The following is a 25,709-nucleotide window of genomic DNA, read 5'->3' as shown; positions in this document are numbered from 1 at the left end:
CTCTCTTAAAAAGAAAAAAGAAAAGAAAAAAAAAAAAAAGAATTAGTAGGGGTAACTGGATATAAGGTGGTGGGCTAATTTACAGGATACCATAAGCCATAAGCTCATGGTCCATAGTAGATATATATTGGAAGTAGAAGATTAGTGGAAACCATTATTTAATTTTGAACATAAATGAAGCACACATAAGGGAAATTTGGGATACTTAGAAGTGTCATCAAACAGACAAAAAAAATAAAGGAACCGGGCGTGGTGGCACATGCCTGTAATCCTAACAATTTGGGAGGCCGAGGCGAACAGCTTACCTGAGCTCAGGAGTTCGAGACCAGCCTGGGCAACATGGTGAAACCCCATCTCTATTAAAATACAGAAAAGTAGCCGGGCGTGGTAGTGGGTGCCTGTAGTCCCAACTACTCAGGAGGCTGAGGCAGGAGGATTGCCTGAACCCAGGAGGCAGAAGTTGCAGTGAGCTGAGATTGTGCCACTGTACACCAGCCTGGGTGACAAAGTGAGACTCCGTCTCCAAAAATAAATAAATAAATAAAAATACATAAATAAAGGTTGGTGGGCGCGGTGGCTCACGCCTGTAATCTCAGCACTTTAGGAGGCTAAGGTGGGCAGATCACAAGGTCAGAAGTTGGAGACCAGCCTGACCAACATGGTGAAACCCCGTCTCTACTGAAAATATAAAAATTAACCAGGCGTGGTGGCACACACATGTCATTTCAGCTACTCGGGAGGCTGAGGCAGGAGAATTGCTTGAACTTGGGAGGCGGAGGTTGCAGTGAGCCGAGACTGTGCCACTGCATTCCAGCCTGGGTGACAGAGAGAGACGCTGTCTCAAAATAAAATAAAATAAATAAATAAAGGTTGTGGCTTTGAGTGAGGTCATTAGGACAACAACAAGGGATTTAGCAGTGGTATAAAGCAACAAAACAAATTTTGCTATTGGCCCATCATTCTCTACTTAAAAATTGAAAATAAAGACCTGGCTCAGTGGCTTACCCTTGTAATCCCAGCACTTTGAGAGGCCGAGGCAGGAGGATTGCTTGTGCCCAGGAGTTTGAGATTAGCCTGGGCAACATAGTGAGAACCTGTCTCTACAAATAATGAAAAAATTAGCTGGGAATAGTGGCATGTGCCTGTGGTCCCAATCCTTAGGAGGCTGATGCAGGAGGATCACCTGAGCCAGGGAAGTCAAGGCTGCAGTGAGCCATGATCACACCACTGGGTTCCAGTTTGGGTGACAGAGCAAGACCCTGTCTTAAAGAAATGCAAATAAAACATTGTTTTGGAGTTAGCAGTGTTTATAATGTTTTCCCTCTTTTGTTTCTTTTACTTTATGACTATACTATTATTTACAATGTTTTAAGTATTCCTGATGGTAATGAAAAGAAGCTTATTTATAAACCAATACCAGATGGTTAGGAATTCACTTTTACTAAATGAATGCCTTTTTCTTTCTCTTGCTAGTGCCGAAAACATTTGAAGAGTCGGAGATTAGTCAGTGCAAAACAGCTTGGTGTGGATAGAATTGTAGATTTTCAGTTTGGAAGTGATGAAGCTGCTTATCATTTAATCATTGAGCTCTATGATAGGGTAAGTTAAATTTGTGGGATTTGGTGAAGGAAAATTCATTATTAATCATTTTGGAATAGTGCTATATAACGTGAGTGGGGAACATTTTTTTCTGTGTCAAAGGCTATTACTACCCTAGGAAATGGGTGCCACACAAATAAAATTTTCCAGTAATAACCTTCATTTTATCTATAGGTCTGAGTTTAGGCAGACTTTAGCCATTTAGAAATAGCCTTGTGAATGTAGGAGATGAAGATCTGAGAAGTAAATTATTTGGTACTTGACATTTCAGGACTAATACCATGCAACCAGAAAATAGTCAAATACAGTCATGCACTGATGCGCTGTATGTATAATGATATTTCAGTCAACAACAGACTGCGTGTAAACGTTGGTCCCGTAAGATGCTAATGGATCTAAAAACTCTTACTGCTTAGTGACATCTTGATCCTGACCCTGTGTAGGCCTAGGCTAACGTGTGTGTTTGTGTGTTAGTTTTTAACAAAAATATTAAAAGTAAAAACAAAACAAAACAAAATTTGAATAGAAAAAAGCTTATAGAATAAAGATATAAAGAAAGAAAATATTGTACAGCTGTATGATATGTGTTTTAAGCTAAGTGTTACTACAAGAGTCAAAAAGTTAAAAAGTTTAAAGTGTATAAAGTAAAAAAGTTCCAGTAAGCTAAGCTTAATTTATTATTGAAGAAAGAAAAACATCTTAAAAATAAATTTGGCTGAGCACAGTGGCTCAGGCTGGTTGCAGTGGCTCACACCTGTAATCCTAGCATTTTGGGAGGCCGAGGAGGGAGGATCACCTGAGGTCAGGAGTTCAAGACCAGCCTGGGCAACATGGCAAAACCCTGTCTCTACTGAAAAATACAAAAATTAGCCGGGCGTGGTGGCGGGCGCCTATAATCCCAGCTACTTGGGAGGCTGAGGCAGGAGAATCACTTGAACCTGGGAGGCGGAGGTTCCAGTGAGCTAAGATTGCACCACTGTGCTCCAGCCTGGGCTACAGAGCAAGACTTCTTCTCATAAATAAATTAACTAACTAACTAACTAACTTAATCTGGGCCGGGTGCGGTGACTCACACCTGTAATCCCAGCACTTTGGGAGGCCGAGGCGAATGGATCACCTGAGGTCAGGAGTTCGAGCCTAGCCTGCCCAACGTGGCAAAACCCCATCTCTACTAAAAATACAAAAATTAGGCTGGTGTGGTGGTGCGTGCCTGTAGTCCCAGCTACTCAGGAGGCTGGGGCAGGAGAATCACTTGAACCTGGGAGGCGGTGGTTGCAGTAAGCCGAGAGATCATGCCTTTGCACTCCAACCCAGGTGACAGAGTGAGATTTCAGTCTCAAAAAACAAAAACAAAAACATTTTATATATAGAAATAAATACATAAATTTAATCAGGTCTGAAGAAAGCATAATTTTTTAAAAAATTAAAAAATTTTAAAACAAATTTAGCGTAGCCCAAGTGTGCAGTATTTATCAAGTGTACAGTAGTATACAGTAATGTCCCAGGCCTTCATATTCACTCACCATCACTCACCCAGAGCAGTTTTCAGTCCTGCAAGCTGCATTCATGGTAAGTGCCCTATACAGGTGTTCCATTTTTAATCTTTTATACCAGGGGTCTTCAACCCCTGTGCCGCAGACTGGAAACGGTCTGTGGAACTGGGCCGTGGAACCGGGCCACACGGCAGGAGGTGAGCAGTAGGCAAGTGAGCATTACTCGCCTGAGCTCTGCCTCCTGTCAGATCAGTGGTGGCATTAGATTCTTATAGGAGCGTGAACCCTATTGTGAACTGTGCATGCAAGGAATCTCGGTTGCGTGCTTCTTCTGAGAATATGATTCCTGATGATCTGAGGTGAAACATTCATCCAGAAACCATACCCCTGCACCCTCCATCCATGGAAAAATCATCTTCTGTGAAACTGGTCCCAGGTGCCAAAGGTTGGAGACTGCTGTTTTTTTTTGTTTTGTTTTTTTTTTTTTTTTTTGAACCGGAGTCTCACTCTGTGGCCCAGGCTGCAGAGCAAGGGCGTGATCTCAGCTCACTGCAACCTCCGCCTCCTGGGTTCAAGCAATTCTTGTGCTTCTGTCTCCTGAGTAGCTGGGATTACTGGCATGTACTACCATGCCCAGCTAATTTTTGTATTTTTAGTAGAGATGGGGTTTCACCATGTTGGCCAGACTGTTCTCAAACTCCTGACCTCAGGTGATCTGCTTGCCTCGGCCTCCCAAAGTGCTGGGATCACAGGCGTGAGCCGCTGCGCCTGGCCTGGAACTGCTGTTGTAATACCATATTTTTACTGTAATTTTTGTATATTTAGATATGCTTAGATACACAAATATTTGCCATTGTGTTACAGTTGACTACAGTATTCAGTAACATGTTATACAGATTCCTAGCCTAGGAGCAATAGGTTATATTATATCCTTGGTGGATGTAGTAGGCTATACCGTCTAGGTTTGTGTAAGTATATTCTGTTATGTTCACACAACATGGAAGTTGCCTAAATGCATTTCTCGGAATGTATCCCCATTGTTAAGTGATGCATGACTGTACTGTTCATTTTTGGGTCCAGCTTCTTTTATGCAATATTTTTTATTTTTTATTTTTTTGAGACAGAGTCTCGCTCTGTTGGCCAGGCCGGAATGCAGTGACATGATCAGGGCTTACTGCAAACTCGGCCTCCTGGGCTCAAGTGACCCTCTTGCCTCAGCCTTCCATGTAGCTGGTACCACAGATGTGCACCACCACGCCTGGCCAATTTTTTGATTTTTTGTAGAGACGAACTCTCACTTTGTTGCCCAGGCTGATCTTGGACCTCTGGCTCAAGCGATCTTCTCACCTCAACCTCCTAAAGTGTTGGGATTACGGGGGTGAGCCACCGCACCTGGCTCTTTTATTCAATATATAATGTCTGTGAGATTCATTGATGTTGAGAATTCCCTTAGCTCCACATCCTTAGCAACCTTTGATATGATCTCTTAGAGCTCTTTATCTAATCTGATTATGAGCCCTTTGCTGATTATTTGTGTTGTAAATGTCCTTTTCTACTCTGAGTTTTTACTCTTCTTTTCTTTTTTTTTTTTTTTAAACTTTTTTTGAGAATAAGTCTCGCTCTGTCGCCAGGCTGGAATGCAGTGGTGTGATCTCGGCTCACTGCAACCTCCGCCTCCTGGGTTCAAGTGATTCTCCTGCCTCAGCCTCCCGAGTAGCTGGGATTACAGGCACCTGCCACCACGCCCAGCTACTCTTAATAAGACGGTTTCACCATGTTGGCCAGGCTGGTCTTGAACTCTGACCTCAGGTAATCTGCCCACCTTGGCCTCCCGAAGTGCTGGGATTACAGGAGTGAGCCACTGCACCTGGCCTGGTACTATTTTTTCAACACTTAGTAATTTTTGGTTATCTGTCTCTCTAATCAAGGTAAATAGTGGCTACATTTATTGAAGCCACTTATGTTGCAACCTGTCATTTCAGATGAATTTGGGATTACTCCCACCATATTCTATGATTATGTTGTAAGCAGTTGTAAGGCATTTTTGACTATTTTCATGGATGCTTCTTTGTATTTTAATTACACCTGTAGAGTAACTCTTATCTTCACTGTCTGTAATAAATTTGGAAGGTGGTATTCTTTCATTAGGTTTATTTTCATTATGTTCCCCCTTCTTTTTTATTGAAAAGGTTATCTAGCAATATTAAATTTTAAAAAGTCTTTAATTCTAAATTTTTAAGAAGTAATTTCATTTTAACTTACATATGCCTTCCATTTTCTAGGATACAACTTTTTTGTGTGTCTTGCTATGTTTTACCTAACATTATTTATATTTTCCTTTTTTTTTTTAAACATAGTTTCCATTGGGTAACCTCTTTTTACTGTTTTGTTGTGTTAATCTATCATAATTAGGTTTCCCTAATTTTTACATCTAGGCTGTTTGGGTTTTGTTTTTTTTTTAAACTGTTGTAAATAAATTTCAGTGAACATCCTTAAGCATATTGCCTTTGGTTTTACTGGAGTGTTGGAGTTACTTCATTGGGCTACATTACCAAATGTGGAAATACGTGGGCAAAGGGTATAACTAACTGTATTGCTCTTGCCACGTAACTATTACTATTAAAAGACAAATTGCAGGTGAAAGCATAATATGTTCCTTGCCTGGCTGGCTTCTGAAATTGACCACATTTTCTTTCTCAATTTTTTTTTTTTTTAAGACAGAGTTTTGCTCTTGTTTCCCAGGCTGGAGTGCAATGGCGGAATCTCAGCTCACTGCAATCCCCGCCTCCCAGGTTTAAGCGATTCTCCTGCCTCAGCCTCCCAAGTAGCTGGGATTACAGTCATGTGCCACCACACCCGGCTAATTTTGTATTTTCAGTAGAGACAGGGTTTCTCCATGTTGGTCAAGCTGGTTTCGAACTCCCAACCTCAGGTGATCCTCCCGCCTCAGCCTCCCAAAGTGCTGGGTTATAGGTGTGAGCCACCATGCCTGGCTTCTTTCTCAATTTTTTAAGTAGTTTCAAAAATGATTTGATTTGTTTTTTTCTGTTTTGTTTGTTTTGTTATTTCCTTTTTTTTCTGAGACGGAGTTTGCTCTTGTTGCCCAAGCTGGAATGCAATGGTGCGATCTCGGCTCACTACAACCTCCATCTCCCAGGTTCAAGTGATTCTCCTGCCTCAGCCTCCCAAGTAGCTGGGATTACAGGCACCTGCCACCACACCCAGCTAACTTTTGTATTTTTAGTAGAGATGGAGTTTCACCATGTTGGCCAGGCTGGTCTCAAAGTCCTGACTTCAAGTGATCTGCCCGCCTCGGCCTTCCACAGTGCTGGGATTACAGGTATGAGCCACTGTGCCCGGCCTCAAAAATGATTTGAAAGAGCACTAAATTATATTTTATTCTATTGCAGGGGAACATTGTTCTTACAGATTATGAGTACGTAATTTTAAATATTCTAAGGTTTCGAACTGATGAGGCAGATGATGTTAAATTTGCTGTTCGTGAATGCTATCCACTTGATCATGCTAGAGCTGCTGAACCTTTGCTTACTTTGGAAAGGTAAAGTGTTTTGTTTTTAAACCCTTTTCATATTGTATTAAAATGTGCTGGGCAACATAATGAGACCCTGTCTCTGAAAAAAAAGGTAAAATGGGTCATATGTCAGAACATGAAATAAAATATTTTGTTTTACTTAGATAATGTAACTCAATTTAGACTATTTGAACTATGTAAATATGCATGTAAGCAATTAAGCCTTATTTGGGAGAGGCAAATGTATGTCTTTAGGTGTTGTTTTTTTTTTTGAGACGGAGTCTTGCCTTGTTGCTCAGGCTGGAGTGCAGTGGCATGATCTCAGCTCACTGCAACCTCTGCATCCCAGGTTCAAGTGATTCTGCTGCCTCAGCCTCCCAAGTAGCTGGGACTACAGGTATGCGCCACCATGTGCAATTAATTTTTGTATTTTTAGTAGAGATGGGGTTTCACCATGTCAGCCAGGCTGGGCTTGATCTCCTGACCTCAAGCAATCTGCCTGCCTCTGCCTCCCAAAGTGCTGGGATTATAGGCATGAGCCACCGCGCTCAGTTGTCTTTAGTTTTTTTAGAGGTGGTGTCTCACTCCCCCTTCCCTGAGGCTACAGTGCCGTTGGCGTGATCATAGCTCCCTGCAGTCTTGAACTCCTGCCTGAGCTCAAGCAATCCTCCTGCCTCAGCCTCCCAAGTGGGTGGGACTACAGGAGCACACCACAATGCTTGACTAATTTTAAAATTTTTTTTGTAGAGATGGGGTCTTGCTTTGTTGCCCAGGCTGATCTCGAGCTCGTGGCTTTAGCAGTCCTTCCACTTCAGCCTTCTAAAGTGTTGGAGTTGCAGGCATGAGCGATCGGGCCCAGCCAATGTCCTTCTTTTTCATTTTAATTTTTTTAAATTTTAAATTTTAAATTAAAAAATATAGAATACTTAAATTTCCTGTCATCCTTGTGCAAGGATGGTGCTAATCTCTGTATCGTTCTAATTTTAGTATATGTGCTGCTGAAGCAAGCCCAATGTGTTTTTTAGCTAAGTTTTGGGTTACTTCAGATGGTTATGATTTCTTGGTAAATTGGGGAGACTTATTAGCTACTCTGTGAGAAGACAGATGGATGTGCAGAGGACAAAGGGAGAGAAATTCTGGTTTGCATAAGAAAAAGGGAAGTAAGGTGAGGTAAAGTGATGATTGTAGCTGTATTCATCACTTATTTTGTATTTCAGCTGTATTCCTGCTAGCTGGAAGGCCCTGCTGACTCATATTCTACAGCAGTCGTTCTTAAAGTTTAACATACATCATTTCTTTGTTCCTTCTTCACTCCCGCTGCTTCACTTAACTAGCCTACATTAAATAAATAAGTAAAGTTGGTCAGGCGCCATGGCTCAGGCCTGTAATCCCAGCACTTTGGGAGGCCGACGTGGGCGGATCACGAGGTCAGGAGATCGAGACCATCCTGGCTAACACGATGAAACCCCGTCTCTACTAAAAATACAAAAAATTAGCTGGGCGTGGTGGCGGGCGCCTGTAGTCCTAGCTACTCAGGAGGCCGATGCAGGAGAATGGCATGAACCAGGGAGGCGGAGCTTGCAGTGAGCCGAGATCGCGCCACTGCACTCCAGCCTGGGCGACAGAGGGAGACAGCCTCTCAAAAACAAAAACAGAAACAAACAAAAAAGGTTATTAGATGCTTAATTAGGTAAAGCCATTTTGGATATTAAGATATGGCATGAAAATTTACAAACTTTTAACCTTTATAGAAAAATGTTGGCCGGCGGTGGCCCTCCAGGCCTGCAATCCCCCAGGCACTTTTGGGAGGGCCGAGACGGGGGATCACGAAGGTCAGGAGATGCCAGGCCCCTCCCTGGCTAACACGGTGAAACCTCCCGTCTCTACAAAAGAATACAAAAAACTAATCGGGTAGGTAGGCGGCGGGCGCCTGTAGTCCCAGCTCCTCGGGAGGCTGAGGCAGGAGAATGGCGTATACCCGGGAGGCGGAGCTTGCGGTGAGCTGAGATCCGGCCACTGCACTCCAGCCTGGGCGGCAGAGCGAGACTCCGTCTCAAAAAAAAAAAAAAAGAAAGAAAAGAAAATGTCAGTTTTATGTCATTTATATGTGGGCACATTGCTGATGAACAATATGTCTTGGTCAAAAAAATCCTGGCTTCTCTTAGAAAACTGCTGTTCAAGAACCTGGTAATCTTGGATAAATTACTTTTATGATCCATTTTCTCACAACAGAAGAACAAATTCCTGTTACATTTCAGATTATTGTGAAGATCAGGTGAACTGATAAGATGAAAGTAGTGTGAATATGAAGATTGCTGTAAGGTTTATTTAATATATGATAGTAAGAGACATGTCAATTTTGTTTCACAGGTTGACTGAAATAGTAGCCAGCGCACCTAAGGGTGAACTACTGAAGAGAGTGCTTAACCCATTGCTTCGTGAGTATTCCTGCAAATAGCAGTGAACTGTTTGCAAGATAGTGTGGTTTTCAGGAATGTATTGAAATCTTATGCTTTTATTAGAAAATTTGAACAAGAAGCTTAAAGTGATCCTGGAGTAAGTAGGAGTTTATTGTCAAAGAGAAGTTAAACCACATGAAGTCTGAGCTTTATCTATTAGATTTTATTTAAAAGCAATACAGATTATGTTATCTGTTACTTCAGTGCTAATGGTAGTATTCTAAGAAATCAGATTTTTTCATTGTGAGTCTTTGATTTAATAACCACTTAGCTTAGTTTGTTTGTTTTTTTTCATCCCAGCATCTGACAGGTCCTTTTGATCCCAATAAGCATTTTTGATCCCAATACACTTTTATACTTAAGAAGATCATCACTTAGCCCTATATTAAGGAATCTAGAGAAGACAGAGAGAGAGGCAGGTACCATTGATTACTGAGCCCTAGAGAGTTACTCTTCCTCTCTTATGAAATTGGAATGCATTCAAAAGTTATCTTTAGAACTTTCCAACTGTTAGTATAGCATGTATAAAATTTGTATGTTTCATTTAAGCCAGTGTCTCCCTGGCAAATGCAGATTTCTTTTTTAATTTAATTTTTTTTGTTTTAGAGAGAGGGTCTCATTATGTTGCCCAGGCTGGTCTCAAACTCCTGAGCTCAAGCAGTCCACCCACCTCGGCCACCCAATTGCTGGGATTATAGGTGTGAGCCCCCACACTTGGCCTTCCCCTGGCAAATTTCGATAATGTTTGAAATCAGATATTACAGGTTGAACATTCCTAATGTGAAAATCTTAAGCCTAAAATTATTATTATTTTTTGAGACAGAGTCTCTCTCTGTCACCAGGCTGGAGTGCAATGGTGCAATCTCGGCTCACTGCAACCTCTGCCTCCCAGGTTCAAGCAATTCTCCTGCCTCAGCCTCCCAAGTAGCTGGGACTACAGGCGTGTGCCACTATGCTCAACTAATTTTTTTTGTATTTTTAGTAGAAATGGGGTTTCACCATGTTGGCCAGCATGGTCTCAATCTCTTGACCTCGTGATCCACCCGCCTTGGCCTCCCAAAGTGCTGGGATTACAGGTGTGAGCCACCGTGCCTGGCCTGAAGTCTGAAACTTTTTGAGCACAGACATGATGCCACAGGTGGAAAATTCCACAATGGCCTTATGTGACAGCTATACAGAATTATTTAAAATATTGTATAAAATCACCTCTAGGCTATATTGTGTAAAGTCATAAATGAACTTTGTGTTTAGACTTGGGTTGCATCCCCAAGATATCTCATTATGTATATGCAGATATTCCAAAATGTGAAAAAAATCTGAAATCTGAAACACTTCTATCCCAACATATCACATAAGGGATACTCAACTTATATGTCCTCTAACTGTTCACTTTTTTTTCAAAGGAGTTTTGGCATTTGACATTTCAAAAGATCTTTTGCATTTCCCAAGGGTCTCACTCTGTTGCCCAGGCTGAAGTACAGTGCCACAAATACCGCTCACTGCAGCTTCAACCTCCCAGGCTCAGGCCATCTTCCTGCCTCAGCCCCCCAAGTAGATGGGATTACAGGGATTCACTCCTGGCTAATTTTTCTATTTTCTGGTAGAGACAGGGTTTTGCCATGTTGTCCAGGTTGGTCTCGAACTCCTGAACTCAAGCAATCTGCCCTCCTCACCCTCCCAAAGTGCTGGAATTACAGGCGTGAGCAACTGCGCCCAGCCTGCGTTTCCTTATAAAATTTGGAGTTGACTTGTTACTTTCTACGAAAAAAGCCTCATAGGATTTTGATAAGGATTACATTATTACTATTATTTGAGACAATCTCATTCTGTTGCCCAGGCTGGAGTGCAGTGGCATGATCTCAGCTCACTGCAACCTCCACCTCCTGGGTTCAAGCGATTGTCTTGCTTCACCCTCCCACGTAGCTGGGATTACAAGTGTGCGCCACCACGCTCACTAAGTTTTGTATTTTTAGTAGAGATGGGGTTTCACCTTCTTGGCCAGGCTGATCTTGATTACAGCTGTGAGCCACTACCTGGCCTGGTAAGGATTACATTAAGTCTGTGGATCAGTTTGGGGAGAATTGCCATTTTAACTACATTGAGTCTTCTATGAAGAGAGAATGTCTGACTGTGTATTTAGATCTTTAATTTCTCTCAGTTAGATTTATTCCTAAACATTCTGTTCTTTTTGATGCTATTGTCAGTGGAATTGTTTTCTTAATTTCATTTTTGCATAGAAATACTATTGATTTCTGTATATTGGTTTTTGTATCCTACAAACCTGATAAACTTGTTTATTCATTCTAGTAGGTTTTTTTTTGTGGGTTCCTTAGGATTTTTTAACATACAGGATCATGTCATCTGTGAATAAGGATGCTTTACTTCTTCCTTTAGAATCTGAATGCTATTAATTAGTTTGCCTTATTGTGCTAGCTGTAGCCTCCAGTACAATGTTGAATAGCAGTGTGAGACTGAATATTCTTTCCTTGTTCCTGATCTTAGGGGGATAATATTCAGTCCTTCACCAATAATTATCATGTTAGCTATAGGTTTTTCATGGGTGTCCTTATAAGGTTGACAATGCTCCCTCTATTCCTAGTTTATTGAGAGTTTTTATTGGGAATTAGTGTTGAATTTTGTCAAATGCTTTTCTGCATCTACTGAAATGATATATGGCCTTTTTCCTTTATTTATTAGTATGGGATATTAACCAATTTTTGGGGAGTCCTCATTGTGGTTGAAGCCCATTAAATTCCTATAACTTGCACTGACTTTTGTAAGTTAATTGTAGTCTCAAATTTCTTTAAGGACTAGAGCTGTCATTTCTTTTTATGGAGCGGGGCGGGAGGGGTGGGGAATGGAGTTTCACTCTTGTTGCCCAGGCTGCAGTGCAATGGCATGATCTTGGCTCACCACAACCTCCGCCTCCCAGGTTCAAACGATTCTCCTGCCTCAGCCTCCTGAGTAGCTGGGATTATAGGCATGCGCCACCACACCTGGCTAATATATTATTTTCTTAGTAGAGACGAGGTTTCTCCATGTTGGTCAGGCTGCTGTCCAGCTCCCGACCTCAGGTGATCCTCCTGCCTCAGCCTCCCAAAGTGCTGGGATTATAGGCGTGAGCCACCACACCCAGTCTGAGAACTAGAATTGTCATTTCTAAATAACACTTCAAAATAAATAAACTTATTGTTGTTTTCGCTGGCCACTGTTATTGAGTAGATCATTGATATTGGGATATAAATTTGTGCTATATTTTGAATGTTAAATTTTAGGCTGGGTCACGGTGGCTCACACCTGTAATCTTAGCACTTTGGGAGGTCAGGGTGGGTGGATCACCTGAGATTAGGAGTTCAAGACCAGCCTGGACAACATGGTGAAACCCTGTCCCTACTAAAAATACAAAAATTAGCTGGGCATGGTGGTGAGTGCCTGTGATCCCAGCTACTCGGGAGGCTGAGGCAGGAGGTGGGAGGCGGAGGTTGCAGTGAGCCAAGATTGTACCATTGCACTTCAGCCTGGGTGATGGGTAAAACTCCATCTCAAAAAACCAAAACAAAAAGAAACAATTTATAGGAAAATACTAAAAGTAATATCCTCTGCATTTATAGCCTATGGACCAGCTCTCATTGAACACTGTCTTATAGAAAATGGATTCTCGGGTAATGTCAAAGTGGATGAAAAACTTGAAACTAAAGGTATGTCTGCATGGTACATTTTCATTTATTTTGGTTTTTTTTTAACTATAAAATTTTTTGTGGGAAGGTAATAAGGGAGCAGGTGGTTCTAGAATGAAAAACATTTGACCAAGCACAGCGGCTCATGCCTGAAATCCCAGCACTTTGGGAGGCTAAGATGGGAGGATCACTTAAGCCTGGGTGTTTCAGGCTGCAGTGGGTGGTCACTGCACCGCTGCACTCCAGCCTGAGCAACAGAGTGAGACCCCAATCTCAAAAAGACCCCACAAAAACAATTATCACCACCCTCAAAAAAAAAATTGAATGAGATTTTAGTGAATGTTTTAGTTTTGGCAATATACGAAATCAGTGCAGTCATAAAATGACAACAGGTGCTGGTGGTGATGTTTTGTTTTTGTTTTTGTAAAATGACTCTGATGTTTGTGTGGAGCAAAAGCATGTGAAAATGTTCAGGATAACTCTGGAAAATACTAGTAATGATTTCCTATTATTACTGTCTGTGTAACCCTTCACAGATTAAAATATGAAGCTATAGTAATTAAAACTGTAAGTTTTTGAAGAAGGAATGGCATAAAGAATCCAAAAATAGTTGGAAATAATTTGGGAATTTAGTTTATGAACAAAGTTCCTTTCAGGTCATGGAGGGAAGGGTGGATGATTCAATAAAAGCTACTTGGACAGTAGGCTGGTCAAAACGTAACCATATATCCACATCTACTGATTACAAACATGAAATCACTATCTCTAATTTTCTTGAACACTACATTATTTCATAAGCACTTTCCTGTTTTTCTGCATAGTTGTTTAGCTATGATTGATTGCCATGACACTTGATTGGCATTCCTTTTTTCTTTTTTTCCCCCACCATTAGATATTGAAAAAGTACTTGTTTCTCTGCAGAAAGCAGAAGACTATATGAAAACAACATCCAACTTCAGTGGGAAGGTAGCACCATGTATACTTACTATATATTGTTGTGATTTATTTGGGTGTTCAGAAATTAAATTTTCATTAAAGGATCATTATATATAAATTTTATTTTAATTTGGAAGATTGTTACCTGTAATATACTTATTCCAGGATTTTTTTTTTTTTTTTTTTTTGAGACGGAGTCTCGCTGTGTTGCCCAGGCTGGAGTGCAGTGGCGTGATCTCGGCTCACTGCCAAGCTCCACCTCCTGCCATTCTACCGCCTTAGCCTCCCGAGTAGCTGGGACTACAGGCGCCCACCACCATGCCTGGCTAAATTTTTTTTTGTATTTTTAGTAGAGACAGGGTTTCACCGTGTTAGCCAGGATGGTCTCGATCTCCTGATCTTGTGACCCACCCGCCTCAGCCTCCCAAAGTGCTAGGATTACAGGCGTGAGCCACCGCACCCGGCCAGGATGTGTTTGTTTTGTTTTGTTTGTTTTGTTTTTGAGACAGTCTTGCTCTGTTACCCAGGCTGGAGTGCAGTGGCATGATCTTGGCTCATTGCAACCTCTACCTCCCTGGTTGAAGTGATTCTCCTGTCTCAGCCTCCCGAGTAGCTGGGACTATAGGCACGTGCCACCATGCCTGGCCAGTTTTTGTATTTTCAGTAGAGATGGGATTTCACCATGTTGGCCAGGCTGGTCTCGAACTCCTGACCTCAAGTGATCCGCCCACCTCAGCCTCCCAAAGTGCTGGGATCATAGACATGGGCCACTGCAACCGACCCAGGATAGTGTTTTAAACATTTCTGTAAGTTTTTTTGTAAGTTTTTTTGTGTATTTTGTAAGTTTTGTAAGTTTTGTAAGTTTTTTTCTGTTCCCTTTTATAGAAAGTACAATGACAGGTTAGTATCGGCTCTTCAGAAAAGTTGAGGAATTTACAATTATTTCTTTAGTTGTTTTAGATAGAGAAGCACATTTTCATTTGTCAGCCCTTTTCAAAAATGTTGTGATTTACAGTTCCCAGCCATTAAGCATTTTTTGAATTACCTTGGAGCTTATGAGTGTTTTTTTTCCCTTTTCAAAGTATAACTGTATTTATAGAAAATTAAAATTAATACTAGTCATAGAAAGTAAACCTTTGGGCTAGGTGCAAATTAATATCAATCACAGAAACTAAATCTTTGGGCCAGGTGCGGTGGCTCACACCTGTGATCCCAGCACTTTTGGAGGCCAAGGTGGGCAGATCACTTGAGACCAAGAGTTCAAGACCACCCTGGCCATCATGGCAAAACCTGTGTCTCTACTAAAAATACAAAAATTAGCCAGGTATGGTGGTGCACACCTGTAATCCTAGCTACTTGGGAGGCTGAGGCATGATAATCGCTTGAACCAGGAGGCAGAGGTGGCAGTGAGCCGAGAATACACCACTGTACTCGAGCCTGGGTGACAGAGCGAGTGAGACTCTGTATTAAAAAAAAAAGAAAGAAAGAAAGAAAGAAAGTAAATCTTTGTTAATTATGAATAGGAATGATTTTAATACTGGATTTTTGTAGGGATATATCATTCAGAAAAGAGAAATAAAACCAAGCTTGGAAGCAGATAAACCAGTTGAAGACATACTCACGTAAGCATATAGGCATGGGTCAATTTGCTTTGTATGTTTGTTAATGTTCTTGACTGTGATATAATAAATATGTTTTACAGGTACGAGGAATTTCATCCTTTCTTGTTTTCTCAACATTCACAATGTCCATATATAGAATTTGAATCATTTGACAAGGTGGGTTTTCCATTCTGTTCCTTTACCAGTTAGTTAGCATGATATGAGCTGTTAATATCAACTTCTATTGAGAAATTGAAACTATACTTGCTTTACATTCACTATGAATCTGGGCATTAAAGATCAGTGTAGTCACAGATACAGCTGTTGGAAATAATTGTTGCCACTTTATTTTAGGATGAAGGACCAGAGATTTGAACTTCGTTTGATTCTTGATACTGTTTAGCCAAATAATACATTTACTGGAAATCTGTTCAAGTTCTTTAAGTGGTGTTATAAAACACAGTGGAATCTAAAATTCTGTGTATGCAGCTGGGCATGCTGGATCATGCCTATAATCTCAGCATTTTGGGAGGCCAAGGCAGGCGGATCACTTGAGGTCAGGAGTTCAAGACCAGACTGGCCAACACAGTGAAACCCTGTCTCAACGAAAACTACAAAATTAGTGGTATGTGGTGGGGTGCGCCTGTAGTCCCAGCTATTTAAGAGGCTGAGGCAGGAGAATCACTTGAACCTGGAAGGTGGAAGTTGCACTGAGCTGAGATCGCGCCACTGCAATCCAGGCTGGGCAACAGAACAAGACTCTGTCTCAAAAAAAAGTAAAATAAAATTCTGTGTATGCAAGTTGAAGTAGAGACCGTCCTTTTTTTTTTCAACTAGTTGTTTGTCTGTTTTTTTAATAAGGCCGTGGATGAATTTTATTCCAAGATAGAAGGCCAGAAAATTGACTTAAAAGCTTTACAACAGGTATGTATTATTAAAAACACATATTAAACCAGGTAATCTTTAGTGGTTTGATGGGTAGATGATATAGGAAAGGGTAGCCTTTCAGAAAGAGTGTAAGAAGTAGTACAGGAACTCTCTGACCTGCCTCTTTATTTGTGATAGAGGTTTATGAAGAAGGTCCATGGGGGATTTTATTGTTCAAAAGTATGTCCTCATTTGTTTCATGAGTATTTCAGATATTATGGAAAAAAAGGAAAATATAGTGGGAAGGTGAGGCCTGTTCTTTACACTTTAATGTGGTTTGCTCAGAACAACCCAAAGCTTCTCAAAACATTGCTGTTAAGGAGATACTGTTCTAGGGAGATTTTAAATAGGCCAGAGGAGGAGATATTGTTTATCATTAAACTGTTTCTTTTTTAAATGGACTTTAAAGCTAGGTCTTAATATGTTTTCTGTGTATCGTGACTCCAAAAGAAGTGACGTACAGTATTTTCCCAGCATATTTAACCATGTTTTTAGAGCATTTGCTGCAGAACAGTTTCATAAATTGTTAATAGTCACTCTTGATTTGAAGGGGATTTGATTTTTTCAAAAGTAGTCTTAAAATATGTGTGCAAAAATTTCAAATTATTTGAGGCTGGGCGCGGTGGCGCACACCTGTAAATTCCAGCACTTTGGCAGGCCGAGGCGGGCAGATCACTTGAGGTCAGGAGTTCGAGAACAGCCTGGCCAACATGGTGAAACCCCATCTCTACTGGAAATACAAAAATTAGCAGGGTGTGGTATGGGTGTCTGTAGTCCAGCTACTCAGGAGCCTGAGGCACGAGAATTGTTTGACCCTGGGAGGCGGAGGTTGCAATGAGCTGAGACCGTGCTATTGCACTCCAGCCTGGGCGACAGAGTGATACTCTGTCTTAAAGAAAAAAAAAAAAAACAAATTGTTTGAATCCCTGTACCACTTCTTCAGTTTTAAAAAATTAGTTGATCATAAGCCGGGCGCGGTGGCTCACGCTTGTAATCCCAGCACTTTGGGAGGCCGAGGTGGGTGGATCACCTGAGGTTAGGAGTTAGAGACCAACCTGACCAACATGCAGAAACCCCGTCTCCGCTAAAAATACAAAAAAATTAGCCAGGCGTGGTGGTGCATTCCTGTAATCCCAGCTACTCGGAAGACTGAGGCAGGAGAATTGCTTGAACCTGGGAGGCGGAGGTTGCGGTGAGCCGAGATCGCGCCATTGCACTCCAGCCTGGGCAACAAGAGCGAAACTCCGTCTCAAAAAAAAAAAAAAGTTAGTTAATCATAGCACAATTTCAAAGCAGGTAGGCCAGTCAGATGAATTATATACATCATGTAATTACCACATGGTGGCAGCACTTTGGCTAGTAAACTGAACCCCATGTTTTTATGGGTGTCTTAATAGTCACCATTCTTACTATCTAAATTTTAAAAAATATTTCATCTAGCATTTAAATACTTCATCTAGCATTTAAATACTCATTAATTGATGATATTACTAGTGTTAGAAATTTTGCCCCCAAATTGATAACCTTGAAATGTAGATTATATATGATAAAATGCCATATAGAAGGTCAAATAACTACCATGAGCCTTTGTCTTACTAATTTACAGGAAAAAGCTTCTGTAAAATACTGGAAATAGTTCTGAGAAAATCAAAAGCAGCAAAAAATAAGAAGTCATTTGGTAGTTTATGCTCTTTAAGAATTCATTCCCTGCCAGGTGCAGTGGCTCAGGCCTGTAATCCCAGCACTCTGGGAGGCTGAGGTGGGAGGATTGAGCTCAGACGTTCAAGAGCAGCCTGGGCAACATAGCAGGACCTTGTCTCTGTTATTTAAAAAAAAAATAAAGAATTTGTTCTCCAAAACTTTACTTTTGTGCCATAGGAAAAAATGTCTTGATTTTTGCCTGTTTGAATAATGCCAAGGGTATTAAGGGTATATCTTATACACACAGTAACCTGTAATGAAAATACCTTTCTATATAGGGAATGGGAGTTAGGGAGACAGGAGAAGTAATTTTGGGGCATGGAACTCGTTGTAGTGGGATAGGCCGAGGGTGGTAGACTATGGGAATTTCAGCCAGCTAGATAACAGCATAGATGGGGTCAGGATAGTGAGTGTTGGAAAGTAAAAGAGGGGTGTCATGAGGTAGGAGAAACCTAATTTTTAAAAAATCTGTTTTGCCAATAAAAGGAAAAACAAGCATTGAAGAAATTAGATAATGTTCGAAAGGATCACGAAAACAGATTGGAAGCTCTTCAGCAGGCTCAGGTATTATGTTTGGCTTTCTCAGTGCTTTTCCAAAAATGTTAACTTTAACTGACAATGTAGTAAATGTGTGTGGTTTGTTTCTTAAGGAAATAGACAAACTGAAAGGAGAGCTCATAGAAATGAACCTACAAATAGTTGACAGAGCCATTCAGGTAGTTCGAAGTGCTTTAGCTAACCAGATAGATTGGACAGAAATTGGGTTAATTGTGAAAGAAGCCCAGGCTCAAGGAGACCCTGTTGCAAGTGCAATCAAGGAATTAAAACTACAAACAAATCATGTTACAATGCTGCTAAGGTAAGTTTGACTCCTAGTCAAGCAGTTAATGCTTGTCTTTATTTTGTTATTTTAATTGTTTACTGTATTAAACATTTTTTCTTCATATTTTGAAATTCTCAGAGAAAGGGAAAAAACTAATTTAGATTAAATAATGAAACTTTCAGTACTGTAAACCATTTATAATTTTATCGAAGAAGAAAATTGAAAATAAAAAAAGTGATGTCATTGACGTTAGTGAAATACTATTGAATATTTTTAATAGAAATCCATACTTGTTATCAGAGGAGGAAGATGATGATGTTGATGGTGACATCAATGTTGAAAAAAATGAAATTGAACCACCAAAAGGAAAAAAGAAAAAACAAAAGAATAAACAGCTGCAGAAGCCTCAGAAAAATAAGCCCTTACTTGTAGACGTTGATCTCAGCTTGTCGGCATATGCCAATGCCAAAAAGTAAGTCATTTAACTTTAAATTTTAGGCCAAGTATTATCTGCAGTAAATTAAGGATGTTAAAAAAACTTTTACATTTCACCTGTGTATGCATACTTTTTTTGGGTGAAAATACTTTTTTAAACTTAGTTTTGTTAATTATACAGTTTGTTCTGATTTGTTCTGTATAATTTGATAATTTGTAAAGTTAGAACTAGGTAGAAAACTAAAGAAATATTTTACTTAAAATTTAAGAGAAATGTGTTTTTCTAGGTATTATGATCACAAGAGATATGCTGCTAAGAAGACACAAAAAACAGTTGAAGCTGCTGAGAAGGTACTGAGTATTTCTTAGAGTGAATGTTAGTTGTTTTTGCCTGCTTAATTTAATGGACATAATTAGTTCTTCTGTTTAAATGAGATTTTCTAATTCAGAAGTATCTTTCAAACTTAACTTTGCTTTAAATGTATATATTTCCAGTATTTTTCCCCCCAACGCCTGCTCCTCCCCCATTCTTCTTCATCTCAGTAAATAGCACCTTCATTTTCTGTTCACTCAGGTTAAAACGTTTGTGATATCCTGGACTCTTTTTCCCATAAATCATGCAATCCATCAGTAAATCATTTTGATTCTTCCTTTAAAGTATAGCCAGAATCTAGCTACTCATTATTTCCACTGGTCGGTCCCCTATCACCTCTTTGTTCACATGGACTATGATAGTAGTGTCTGATTGGCTCTCTCTCCTTCTCCTGTTTTCCCACTAGTCTGTTCTCCACATAACAACCATTGTGACCCCCCCCCCTTTTTTTTTTTGAGATGGAGTTTCACTCTTATTGCTCAGGCTGGAGTGCAATGGCTTGATCTGAGCTCACTGCAACTTCTGCCTCCCAGGTTCAAGCGATTCTCCCACCTCAGCCTCCTGAGTAGCTGGGATTACAGGTGCCTGCCACCACGCCCAGCTGCTTTTTGTAATTTTAGTAGAAACGGGGTTTCACCATGTTGGTCAGGCTGGTCTCAAACTGCTGGCCTCAGGTGATCTGCCCACTTCGGGCCTTGACCCTTGGTCTCCCAAAATGCTGGGATTACAAGTATGAGCCACCACACCTAGGCCCGTTGTGATCCTTTCAACTGGATGTGATGGTTCACTCCTGTAATCCCAGCACTTTGGAAGGCTGAGGCCGGTGAATCACTTGAAGCCAGGAGTTTGAGACCATCCTGGCCAACATGGTGAGACCGCATATCTATTGAAAATACAAAAATTAGCCCAACATGATGGTGGGTACCTGTAATCCCAGCTACTCAGGCGGCTGAGGTGGGAGAATCCAATGAACCCAGGAGGTGGAGGTTACAGTGAGCTGAGATCATGCCATTGCATTCTAGTCTGGGTGACAGAGTGAGACTCTGTCCCAAAAAATATATTAAAATAAATAAAAGTGAAGTCCTTTCTCTCTGGACAAAATCTTCCAGTTGCTTCCTATCTTAATACAATTCAGAGCCCTTCTCCTATCCTGCAAGGACAGAAGACCTGCTCCCCTCTGACCTCGTCACCTGCATTCCTCCTCTCATACACTCTTTCTGGCTACACTGGGATCTTAGCTGTTCATAAAATAATGGCACATGCTCCACTCTCAGGGTCTTTGCCCTTGCTGTTCTCTCTACCTGGAATTTTCAGTTTGACGCCTCTCTTCATTTACATATCTACTTAAATGAGATTTAATCAGAGAATCCTTCCTTGACCACTCATTGCTAACGATATTACCACCCTGAATCTCTGTCTTTATTTTGCCATATTTTTTTCTTGAAAAACACTCCCCCCAGCCCAACATGTGTTTATTTTTTCTGGATTCCCGCTAGAATATAGATTGCATGAAAGTAGAATCTTTATGTTGTTCGTTGCTGCATCCCAATCCCTGGAATGTTGCCTGGTACAGAACAGGCACTTTTTAATAGCTGTTAAATGAGTGGCCTTCATGACTTGGCCCTCTTTCTACTGCTTCAACCTCATTTCTTGACATTTTTCCCTTGATTACTACTTGCTGGTCCTTTTTTTCCTCAGAGATACCTTCTTTGACCATAATCCAATATAAATCGGGTTTCCTTGTTATACTCGTATAGCATCTTTAGAAGCACTTACCATTATATGTCTATTTAAAGGATTATATGATTAATAGTCTCTTCTAGACCTAGTGGGGTGGGAGTGGGGGCTTTGTCCATCTTGTTCACTCTTGTATCTCTAACGGCATCTAGCCTAGAACCTAGCACATGATAGGTACTCAGTATCTAGAAAATGACAATGTATTTATTAATTTGTAGGTCTTGGTCAAATATTTTCATATAGTAATTCTTTGGTTTGGATTATTTTAATACTTAAGGCAAAAATATTTTCATTTATTACTTTCAAGTATGCATATTTGTGTGCGTGTGTGTGTGTGTGTGTGTGTAGATTGTGCCATTTTGTGCCATTTAAAAAATGTCTTGCCCCATTATTTACTTTGGTGTTATTTAAATAAATTCTTAACAAATTATTTTTAAAACTCTTTTCTATACATAGGCATTCAAATCAGCAGAAAAGAAAACAAAGCAAACCTTAAAAGAAGTTCAGACTGTTACTTCTATTCAAAAGCAAGAAAAGTGTATTGGTAAGTGTTCTCTTTCAAATTTAGTTTTGTTTTATTAAAATTATCCATGCACATTATTTAGAAAAGTCAAACAGTTCTACAAAGCTTGTTACAAAACCAGTAGCTCTGCAATTTTTTGTTGGTTTGTTTGAGACAGGGTCTCTGTCACCCAGGGTGGAATACAGTGGCATGAACATGGCTCACTGTAGCTTTGACCTCCTGGCCTCAAGCAGTTCTCCCACCTCAGCCTCCCAAGTAGCTGAGACTACAGGCACATGGCACCGTGCCCAGCTAATGTTTAAATTTTCTGTAGAGGCAGGGTCTCAGTTTGTTGCCCAGGCTGGTCTCAAACTTCTAAGCTCAAGAGATTCTCCTGTCTCATCCTCATTGCTGGATTACAGGCATAAGTTTCTGCACTCAGCTAGCTCTCTAGTTCCTCACTTTACTCCTATTGCCTGCTGTCTGAAGGAAACTACTTTTAGCTCTTTTAGTTGATTGTTTTGATATTTGCCTTTATTTATCTTAGTAGTGTGCTTATATTGCTGCTGCTTAATTTTTCTGTTTTACACTCTTACTAACTTCCCACTGGGAAAGATGAGGATTTCCCTCTTTCCACTTGCGTTCCATTCCATACACACACAGTTACAGCATAGTTTTGTCAAGATTAATAGCATTGGCATCATTATAAATATTTAAATTATAGTCGTATAATTTATATGTTATAGCTGACCCACATAGAATTCTGTTTTCTTTTTCCTTCCTTGCTCAGTTTTATCTTCCAAGTGTGTTCAGACACATTGGAATTCAATCAATATTATCTTGCAGAGGTCAGAAGTCTCTCCTGTAGCTTTTTGACTTACTTAATTTTAGATTGGTTCTCTTTAAGCATCATACAGTTTCCTTTTATTGTTATCTTGGAAGTTATCTTTACCTTCTCTGTTTTGGAAACTCTTTTCTGGATCTCATACTTCTTCCTTGGTTGAAAAAGTGTGTGTTCCAGAAGCTTCACAAGAAATGGTGTGTAGAAAGCAAAGTTTTTGAGGTCTCCGATGTATGAAACATTTTACTGTTATAGTTTGACTGGGCTGGGCATGCTGGCCCATTCCTGTAATGTCAGCACTTTGGGAGGCTGAGGTGGGTGGATCTCTTGACCTCTGGAGTTCGAGACTAGCCTGTGCAACATGCCAAACCCCATCTCTTAAAAACAAAAAAAAAATTAAATATAGAATTCTACTATGAAAATATGTTTTCCTCAGACATATATATATATATTTTTTGAGATGGAGTTTCACTTTTATTGCCCAGGCTGGAGTGCAGTGGCGCAGTCTTGGCTTCCCTGCAACCTCTGCCTTCTGGTTTCAAGGGATTCTCATGCCTCAGCCTCCCGAGTAGCTGGGATTACAGGCACCCACCACCATGCCTGGCTAATTTTTGTATTTTTAGTAGAGATGGGGTTTCACCTTACTGGCCAACCCTGGTCTCGAACTCCTGACCTCGTGATCCACCCACCTTGGCCCCCCAAAGTGTTGAGATTATAGGCGTGAGCCGCCACACCCGGCCTCCTCAGACTTTTAAAGGTATTGCTTCATTATAGTAACTTGAGAAATCTGGTATTATTTTGATGGTTGATATTTTATTTTATTTTTTATTTTGTTTTTTTGAGACAGAGTCTCACTTTGTTGCCCAGGCTGGAGTGCAGTGGCATGATCTTGGCTCACTGCAACCTCCGCCTCCCAGGTTCACGTGATTCTCCTGTCTCAGCCTGCCGAGTAGCTGGGATTACAGGTGCCCGCCACCATGCCCAACTAATTTTTGTATATTTAGTAGAGAAAGGTTTCTGCCATGTTGCCCAGGCTTGTCTCTAACTCCTGGCCTCAAGTGATCCGCCCCCCTCAGCCTCCCAAAGTGCTGGGATTACAGGCATGAGCCACCACACCTGGCTGATAGTTGATATTTTACATGAAACTTATTTTTGCCTTTCTACAAGCTTGTAGATTTTCTCCCCTCCCAATTTTTTTTCCAAATTTTTCAAAATTTTACAATTGGGGTTGGTGGTGATGTTTTAATCCATTATGTTGGATACTTTGTGGGCTATTTTAATTCAGAAACTTTCAGTTCTGAGACATTTTTTGGAAATAGTTCTTGAAAAACTGCCTGACCTCTGCTTTCTTTTTTCTTTTCCTTCTGGAAATGTTGTTTTAAGATATGGGACCCCTAGACCAGTCCTCCAATTTTGTTGTATTTTCTGTTTTCAAATCTATCATTTTGCTCTACATCTTGGGAGTTTCCTCAGCTTTATCTTTCACCAAGTCCTTCCACTGAATTTTTTATTACTTCCTATCATGTTTTTAATTTTAAGAACTCTCTCCTCAACATAGTGTTCCTGGCAAAAAAAAAGAGAGGACTTTTTTTGGTTCTTGGAATATACCTTTTTAAAAAAATAAATACGTTTCTGCTTTAGTTTCTTTTAGCTCTCTGAGAATAGTTTTGATGTATTAAATTTTTTTAGTATTCTTTTTTGCAAGTCTTTGTCTTCTCTAAGTTGTTTCTTTTTAAATTTTATTTAATTATATATATTTAGGCTGGGCGTGGTGGTGCTTACGCATGTAATCCTAGCACTTTGGGAGACCAAGACAGTTGGATCACTGGAGGTTAGGAGTTCGAGACCAACCTGGCCAACATGGTGAAAACCCATCTCTACTAAAAAATTACCAAAAAAATTAGCTGAGTGTGGTGGGGATGCCTATAATCCCAGCTACTAGGGAGGCCGAGGAATGAGAATCACTTGAACTTGAGGCAGAGGTTTCAGTAAGCCGAGATCCAGGCACTCTAGCTTGGGTGACAAGGAAAGACTCTGTTTAAAAAAAAAAAAAAAAAAAAAAATTATCTAAGGGGACTCTGATAATGCTAGACCTCTCAAAAACAAAAAGTCATGCAGTCCCCCCACCTCACCCACACTTACTGATTGGAGACCAGAAGTTAATCTGTTCAGCAGATGTACTCCCTTTCTTCACTTAACATGGCGGTAGTCTTTCCACAATCTATCATACACATAGACATTGTCATCCTTTTCATCCCTGGAGTGTGTTTATGAGAGGAAGGGAGCCATCATTACCTCTTTTTTTTTTTTTTTTTTAAGAGATGGGATCTTTCAGTATTGCCCAGGCTGATCTCGAACTCCTGGGCTCAAGCGATCCTCCCACCTCAGCCTCTCAAAGTGTTGGGATTACAGACAAAAGCCACCATACCTGGCCCTGCCATTATTACTTTTTTTTTTCTTTGAGACAGAGTCCTAGCTCTGTTGCCCACACTGGAGTACAGTGGCGCAGTCTCGGCTCATTGCAGCCCTCACCTCCTGGGCTCAAGGGATTCTCCTGCCTAAGCCTCCCAAGTAGCTGGGACTACAGGTGTGCACCCCCATGCCTGGCTAACTTCTGTATTTTCAGTAGACATGGATTTCACCGTATTGGCCAGGCTAGTCTCAAACTCCTGACCTCAAGTGATCCACTCTACTTGGCCTTCCCAAGTGCCGGGCTTATAGGCATGAGCCACCACACCCAGCCCATTATTACCTCTTGATACAATACTTTCAGAATCTGAAACAGAGAGGGTAAGGAACTTAAGCAAAGTCATGCAGTCATGCATACCAGAGGACAGCGCATAAGTGCTGACAGCTTTGAGGAATGACTCTGTCGTGGCACCAAACTCAAAAGGTATTCATTAACTTTCCTTTGAGCCTTAAAAAGGATCAAATGGGCCGGGCGCGGTGGCTCAAGCCTACAATCCCAGCACTTTGGGAGGCCGAGACAGGTGGATCACGAGGTCAGGAGATTGAGACCATCCTGGCTAACACGGTGAAACCCCGTCTCTACTAAAAAAATACAAAAAAAGGC

At 40.7% G+C, this 25,709-nt stretch overlaps 1 protein-coding gene across 1 annotated transcript in view; it reads left to right on the top strand.

Moving 5' to 3' along the window:
- Window positions 1–25,709, top strand: part of NEMF (nuclear export mediator factor) — a 73,115-nt gene that overhangs the window by 5,319 nt on the left and 42,087 nt on the right. The window contains 14 exon segments of the mRNA XM_017849465.1: window positions 1,474–1,599; window positions 6,503–6,651; window positions 8,995–9,062; window positions 12,695–12,781; window positions 13,653–13,726; window positions 15,248–15,318; window positions 15,399–15,474; window positions 16,159–16,221; window positions 18,412–18,489; window positions 18,576–18,784; window positions 19,029–19,220; window positions 19,471–19,534; window positions 21,750–21,819; window positions 21,822–21,837. Coding sequence (XP_017704954.1) covers window positions 1,474–1,599; window positions 6,503–6,651; window positions 8,995–9,062; window positions 12,695–12,781; window positions 13,653–13,726; window positions 15,248–15,318; window positions 15,399–15,474; window positions 16,159–16,221; window positions 18,412–18,489; window positions 18,576–18,784; window positions 19,029–19,220; window positions 19,471–19,534; window positions 21,750–21,819; window positions 21,822–21,837 — 1,343 coding nt within the window.

Source organism: Rhinopithecus bieti, unplaced genomic scaffold (assembly GCF_001698545.2).
Source record: "Rhinopithecus bieti isolate Rb0 unplaced genomic scaffold, ASM169854v2 scaffold_29928, whole genome shotgun sequence".
In the NCBI taxonomy this organism is placed as follows: Eukaryota; Metazoa; Chordata; class Mammalia; order Primates; family Cercopithecidae; genus Rhinopithecus; species Rhinopithecus bieti.
Note: the sequence above shows the minus strand (reverse complement) of the source record. Positions and strands in the feature narration are given on the sequence as shown.